Source organism: Leptonychotes weddellii, chromosome 11 (genome assembly GCF_054177405.1).
Source record: "Leptonychotes weddellii isolate Sample4059 chromosome 11, ASM5417740v2, whole genome shotgun sequence".
Classification (NCBI taxonomy): domain Eukaryota; kingdom Metazoa; phylum Chordata; class Mammalia; order Carnivora; family Phocidae; genus Leptonychotes; species Leptonychotes weddellii.
In genome coordinates this window covers 6,365,456-6,372,870 of record NC_138379.1, presented here as the reverse complement: position 1 = coordinate 6,372,870, position 7,415 = coordinate 6,365,456, and the positions used below count along the sequence as shown (strand labels likewise).

The window sequence follows — 7,415 nt, the reverse complement described above, 5'->3', positions numbered from 1 at the left end:
GAGGACCCATTGACCCCGCTGGTCCTATATGCCCCCCTCACAGCCCCAGAGGCCTGACCCCTGCCCTCCACGTACACTCTGACCCGGGGAGGCGCCGGCTGAAACCCGAACTCCTACTGAGCACAAACCTGACCCCCCAGGAAGCTCCCAGAACACAAGAGCCTCCTTCACCTAGACACCTGCAGCTTATGTAAGCTGCTCCAGCCCCCTGGGGTCCTGGCTTTTCTTACCAGAGATAAGAGTGGGTTGAAGTGAGGGTAGAAGAGCTAGAACAATGGGAAGAGGAGGGGGATGGGTGAGCCACAAACTAGGGCAGCGGCTGCAGGGCAGAGGCTGAGGGAGCCAAGGTTGGGGGTGGGGGCTGAAGAGAGAGCCCCAGGCGGCAGACTTCCCATACTGGACTCGCCACAGGCTGGCGCAGGGCCTGGACCCCCTGTCCTGAGCCTGCATTTTGCCCTCAGGCGTCCTAGACCAGGTCCTGGGCCTTGGTGTCCTGTTACTAAGGAGAGTGCCCATCACTTTCTGGGAGTCTGGGCTGGGGTGTGAGGGGGCCAGGTGGAGGGCTGGGAGGCAGGGGCATGGATGGGCCCCACCCTCGTAGTTCTCTGTATTGGGCTTTTGTTTGATGAGCAGGTTGGAATAATGGTCTGGATGATCTGGCGGCCCCACCCTCTCACAGACACCCCCCTCCCCCCACCCCCACTGAGGCTGAGTGCCTGGGACGGAGGCAGGGAGACCTGGGCTTCCCCTTGGCTGCCCTGCTTGAGCATCTTTAAAGGACTCCACCCCACCCCACCCCAGTTTCTCCTGTGCAGCCTCTGACTTCTTGGTTCGGGCACAGGGACTGGGTGCCCTGTGCTGAGGCTGGATCGGGCTCTCGAAGATGCCTCACGATGGCCTCCCGAATACAGGGGAGGGTGATGATGGCGTCGCCGTGACTGGGGGGTTCCTGCTGGTGCAGGCAGGGCTTGGGCGGCTGGGCCTGCAGAACTGGGCGGTGCGCTGCAACGCGGCACTCTGGGAACCCTGGTTTTCTAACTGGGAGGGGAGGTGGAGCGAAATGAGGAGCAAGGCCCTGGAGGGAGGGGGAGCCCTGCAGGCAGGGGGACGCGCGAGGCCTCCTGTGAGGTGTAACCGGACCCCTCCGACCTGCCGGACGCAGGGTGTCTGCGGCCCTGACCCCGGGGCCTATTTCTCCACTTCCCGGGGCCCGGTCCTTCACATAAGGCCGCGGCAGGCTGGGCCATGGGCTGGGCCCGTGGCCATGGCCTTCACGGACCTGCTGGACAGCCTAGGTGGCGTGGGCCGCTTCCAGCTCGTCTGCACGGCCCTGCTGCTGCTGCCCTGTACCCTGCTGGCCTGTCACAACTTCCTGCAGAACTTCACGGCCGCCGTGCCCGGCCACCACTGCCGGGGCCCCGTCAACCACACCGTGGCCGCCACCAACCGCTTGGGGGGCTGGCTGAGGGCTACCGTACCCCTGGACCAGCTCGGGGCCCCCGAGCCATGCCGGCGCTTCACGGAGCCTCAGTGGGCCCTCCTGAGCCCCAACACGTCTGTCCACGGAGCGGCCACGGAGGGCTGCAAGGACGGCTGGGTCTATGACCGCAGCGTTTTCCTGTCCACCATCGTGATGGAGGTCAGCGGGGTGGGGGTGGGGGGCCGGGGTGGTGCTGGCGGGGGATGCTGCCCGAGGCCGAGGCTGGAGCGTGCCTCTCTCCCCCGTGCAGTGGGATCTGGTGTGTGAGGCCCGCCCCCTCCGCGACCTAGCTCAGTCCATCTACGTGGCCGGGGTGCTGGTGGGCGCCGCCGTGTTCGGCAGCCTCGCGGACAGGTGAGCCTTGGGGGAGGAGGGTCCCAGCCACCCGAGCCTCTTCATTTATCTTACTTTATTGACGTTGATTTGTATAGAGATAATTCATTCGCAGGGTTCACCATTCCAGAAGGTGTGGGAGAGTCTGCAGGGAAGCGTCCCTTTCCCACTCCTGCCCCACTGCCCGGGGATTTCTAGAGGGCAGCCTGGTTTCTGTGTCTCTTACCAGAGGTTTTATGATTTTATGTCATCCAAGCCAACAGGGACATATGCTCTGTCCCACTTTTGTCTTACAAATGCTGGCGCACCCGACGTGTGCTTCTGGACCTGGCTTTTACTTCCCTTCGAGGCCGCTGCATGTTCCTTTAGAAAGAGCTTTCTGGTCCTCCCTACCGTCCCTGCTGAATTCTACTGTTTGGGCGACCAGAACTGAGCAGAACGGCCCCTGAGTAGAGCCGGCAGCCCTTCTAGAGAGACCCCGGGAAACCCAACATGGCGCTAGGCTCCAATGGAGTCGGCTCCACACCTCCTCTGTCCTATTTCCCCTGCCTTCCAGCTCGTCCTCCCCTTCTCCCTGCCAGTTCTGGGGGGCTCTCCGGCACCCTGGAGCGTGGACTGCCCCCCAACCCCGTGCTGCATGCCTCAGACCCCTCATGGGCAGCTCCGTCATGACCCTGGTCATACTGTGTCACAACACAACCTGGCCTTCCCGTGGACGAGCTTGTCTCTTATCCATGGTGTCGAGTTTGTCACCAGCCCCCAGTGCAGGACGGTTTCCTAGAGGTGGTCGAGGCATGTTTGTGTCAGAGAATGAATGAGTGAACAAATGAGTGGATCCCGGGATGGGCAGTGTGTGGCCCCCTTCCTGGCCTGCTGCCCTCCCAGCCACGCTAGGGCTCTGGCCCTGGACCCTCACAAATGGGGCAGTGCCAAGGCCAGACTGGGTTAACTCTGCTACCCTGAACCCTGACCTTCGACCCCTTTATGGTGTGGCAAGCCCCCGCCCCACCCTAACCTCCCCAGCATGACCAGTTCAAATGAAGACTTGATGTTGGGGTCCTGCTCCCACTGGCCCGTGAGTCCTGGTGTGAGGCCTCCGTCCAGCCGGAAGTTCACTCAGGGGACCCTCTGACCACAAGCCCCGAAGATTAGGAGCTGGGTTGGGGGGCCAGAAATACTCGAGTGAAGGAACAGAAGAGAAAAGACGTCTCTTCGGGTCCGGTTTTCCCTCCCCGACCAACCTCGGCTGCCACTCCCTGGGTCCCAGCGGACGTGCCTGGTTCCGTTACGGGGGACTGGCCTGGGAGGCAGCTTCCTCTTGCCCTCCCTCGGCAACCCCCACAAGGGATGCAGCTGCTGCCTCCGGAGGCTAACCCTGTGCCCGGCGCCCGGCTCAGGTTGGGCCGCAAGGGCCCTCTGGTCTGGTCGTACCTGCAGTTGGCGGTTTCGGGGGCGGCCACAGCCTACTTTGGCTCCTTCAGTGCCTACTGCGTCTTCCGGTTCCTGATGGGCATGACCTTCTCCGGCATCATCCTCAACTCCCTCTCCCTGGGTGAGTCCAGCCAAGGAGGGGCCTAGAGGGGAGGAGGGCTAGCGGAAGTGGGGATGGCGCCCTATTAGTGGATGTCCTACCTGTTGTGTGGTGCTGGGATTCTCGTCCAGTGACTTCCACTCAGAGCCCCCACCCCAGGGTTCTTGGGCGACCTGGGCTCTCAGCCATGGCCCTGCCGGCAATGAGCCGTGGACCCTGGGTTGGGATGTGCCCATCTGTATGCTGAGAGGGTTGGGTTATTTCCCGTGTGCGATGGTCCACAATAACCATTCAGCAAACACCTACTGTATGCCACGCCCCATGTGGGCTCAGTGTGGGGACACAGAAGGGAGCTGAGACACAGTGGTCCCCGAGGCTGCAGGTAGTCCTAAGATTATGTGGCTCCAAAAAGGAGCAGGGCTCACCCGGGCTGCAAAGGTGGTGACTCCTTAGCGCCATGGTGGAGACCTGGCCCCTTGGAAGCCAGGTGGGAATGTCTCCCACTCCCAAAGTGACAGGGTCAGTCCTCACCGGAGGCTGGTTTCAGGCATCGGCTGGAAGCTCCAGCATGGAGCACTGGTAGGCAGTGGAAAGCTCACGGTGCACACAGGCCTGCCACCTGCTTGTGCTGATGGCTTAGTTTGCACCTGGGACACTACCAGGCTCAGGGAGGGTCTGAGGGATCCAGAGACTGCTGCCAAAGACGGAATGGGTCTTTCTTTTCAGGGATGGGGAGGACACCTTAGGGCTAGAGAGCCAGGATGTACCAGGCTGGCACACCTGACATCCCCCTCCCTGAATCAGGACACTGAAGCTTGTTGATCTCACGCACGATCCCGGCAAATCCCAGCCCACTCACCTCAGCCTCCAGGCTGGGCGTCCAGCCGCAGCTCATGGGATCGGAAGGCAGGAACAGACGTGCACGGGCCATCTCGTGCTAGAGTTACCTCTATGACACTCACACCCCTACATACACACATACACTCCTACCTACAAACACCCCGGCGCACACCTACTACTAGAACTACTACTATGTACCAGATGCGGCTCTAAGCACCAGAGATGGAGTAATGCGCAAAGCAGATCTCTGCTCCCATGGAGCCTGTGCTCTGCAGAGGAGGAAAGACAGCCACATGAATAGCGGACCATGTAGTATGTTGGACGGGGATAAATGCTGCAGAGGAAACTGAAGTCCAGAAAGGGGATAAGCAAGCAGGGAGTGGGGGGTGCGGAGTGGCCAGGGGAAGTCCTCACCGAGCAGAGCTTGCTGGAGGGAGGGAGGGTGCCCCGCGGCTATCTGGGGGAAGAACACTGCAGGCAAAGGCCCTGATGGGGTGTGTGTTTCTAGTGGGCTCAAGAGGAAGGGGTTCATTTTTTTTTTTTAAGATTTTATTTATTTATTTGACAGGGGAAGGGGGGAGAGCGCACAATCAGGGGAGAGGCAGGCAGAGGGAGAAGCAGGCTCCCCACTGAGCAGGGAGCCCGATGCAGGACTCGATCCCAGGACCCTGGGATCATGACCTGAGCTGAAGGCTGACGCTTAACCGACTGAGCTACCCGGGCGTCCTGAGGAGGGGGTTCTTGTGGCTGGAGCAGAGCACAGGGTGGGAAGCGGGGAGGGGAGTGGTGACAGATGAGTTGGGGGTGCAGATCCTTAGCCCCTGTGACCGCTTACAGACTTTGGCTTTGACTCTGAGCAAGACAGGAGCTACTGGAGGATCCCAAGCTGAGGAGAGGCCTGACCTGATCTGACTTAGCATTTGCCAGGGTCCCTGTGGAGGCCGGTTCCGCGGCTCCTGCCATCACCAGCCAGCTGCAGACTGGTTCGGGCCGGGGGTAGCAGGAAGAGGCAGGAAGGGCTCGACTAGGTTCTGCTGGTAGAAGCAGCAGGATTTGCTGATGGACTGGACACACGAGCTGGCTGCTCATGGGAAAGAAGTGTCCTCGTTAATGGCTACAGTTGCCTTTTAAGCCTGAGCATGATTTGGTTTTTTTGTTTTTAAGATTTTTTTATTTATTCATTTGAGACAGACAGATACAGAGAGAGAGCATGAGCAGGGGGAGAGGCAGAGGGAGAGGGAGAAGCAGACTCCCCGCCGAGCAGGGAGCCCGATGTGGGACTCGATCCCAGGACCCAGAGATCATGACCTGAGCCGAAGGCAGGCGCTCAACCATCTGAGCCACCCAGGCGCCCCAAGTGTGCATGATTTGTTAATCAGTCCCCCAAGCATGGACAGCTAGGTTGTTTGCAAGTTTTGCTATTTACAAAAAAAGTCTTGTAATTAAGAGCCATTGTATTTCCTTTCCTACCAACCATTTACATGTTTTGCCTGTTTTTTTGTGGGTTTTTTCTTTTCTTTTTTTTTTTTTTGCCTTTTGGTCATTTTCCTATAGATATGTAAGAATCCTTCCAATATTAGGGAAATTCACCCTTTCTCTATAATTTGAGTTGCAAATTTTTTGTTTGACTGTTTTCGCTGACATTATGACTTGACTTATGGTGTTTGCTTTTTTTATTGTTGTTAAAGCCAGTCAAGGTGTTCGTTCTTATATGCACTCTAATTTTTATAAAGTCAAGATTGTTGTTCTTCCCTTTTATTGCTTCTGAGTTTTGTGGCATTCTTAGAAAAGACTTTCCTGACTCTAAGATTGAAAAAAAAAGTTGCCATGATTTTTTTCTAACGTTCTTGTGGTTTTATTGGTTATATTTAGTTCTTTGGTGCACCTGTGGCTCAGGAAACCTCTGGAAAAATTTCAAGTGGCCACAGAGTCGCCATGAAAGGCACAGGTGGATTAGACAACCATGGGGGCTGTGAGTCCTACTGATCCTGTCCTGATTCTCTCTGCAGTCGTGGAGTGGATGCCCACCCGGGGCCGGACCGTGGCGGGGGTCTTGCTGGGGTACTCCTTCACCCTGGGTCAGCTCATCCTGGCCGGAGTGGCATACCTGATCCGCCCCTGGCGGTGGTTGCAGTTTGCTATCTCTGTTCCTTTCCTCATCTTCTTCCTCTATTCTTGGTACGTCCCGACAGAGAGGGGGGTGGGTGGGTGCACCCATGTGACTGAGCCCCACCTGTGACAGTCTGTGGCTATGCAGTGACTGGGACTTGCTGGACATGGTGGGGACTCGAAAGAGGGTCGATGCTTGTGGGGACCATGGGCTCACGGGTACTGCCCATGGCTGTTGGGAAGCTCCCATAAAATCCCTCACATTAGTGTAGGGCTCCAGAACGTTCGAGTGGTTTTGCCTCATCAGTTCCTTTGCAACTCACAACAGGAGGGGAACTGAGGCACAGCCCAGGGAGGGCCCCTGTTATTCAAGCCACACAGCAGCGTCAGAACCAGATTCAAAACTGGATCTGTGAACATTTCTAAGTGCCCTTTAGCAGTTCGCTGTCTGCTGTGCTTTGGGAAAGGGAAGCTGGCGTGTCCCCCCGTCTTCCCGAGTCTGCAGGCAGCAGGAAAGGGAAGGAAAGTGTACTTGGGTTTGGAGAATGGAAGGAGCTCTACTCACCCCTGCCATCCTTCATCCTCCTTTCGGTCCCAGGTGGCTGCCAGAGTCATCCCGGTGGCTCCTCCTCCATGGCAAGTCGCACCTAGCTGTGGAGAACCTGCGGAAGGTGGCCGTTATGAATGGGAGAACAGAGGAAGGGGAGAGGCTGACCACAGAGGTAGGCGGCATGGGTGGAAGAAAGGGGAGGGACCGTTTTTAGTCTGGCTGGTGGCCTCAAGATGTGCCGGGACTCAGTAGCTTGCCAGGAGCCACCCACCACCCAGGGGAGGAGGCTGGGAATAAATAGAGAAGGAAGAGTTCCGGTGAGGCGAAAAGGTGAATGGCTGTGTGATCTGAGAGCGATAACTTAACGGCTTTGTTCATCAGTCCACCCATCTATGCCGTGGGGAAATAACCCCATTCACATTGACACCTCGCCGAAATTTAAATAAAATAAGAAAATAAAGTGAAAATATTAAAGTAGAAGTCATAAAATGAAATTATCAAAGAACCAATAATAAAAGTACCCTTAACGATAAATACCAGCATAAGATAATTACCATTTGTTTTTTTTGTTT

At 57.3% G+C, this 7,415-nt stretch overlaps 1 protein-coding gene across 1 annotated transcript in view; it reads left to right on the top strand.

Moving 5' to 3' along the window:
- Positions 1-28: 28 nt before the first annotated feature.
- LOC102743828 (solute carrier family 22 member 20-like) overlaps positions 29-7,415 on the top strand; it is a 25,118-nt gene continuing 17,731 nt past the window's right edge. The window contains 5 exon segments of the mRNA XM_031032090.2: positions 29-1,639; positions 1,731-1,834; positions 3,211-3,365; positions 6,194-6,362; positions 6,892-7,015. Coding sequence (XP_030887950.2) covers positions 884-1,639; positions 1,731-1,834; positions 3,211-3,365; positions 6,194-6,362; positions 6,892-7,015 — 1,308 coding nt within the window. The 5' untranslated portion in view covers positions 29-883.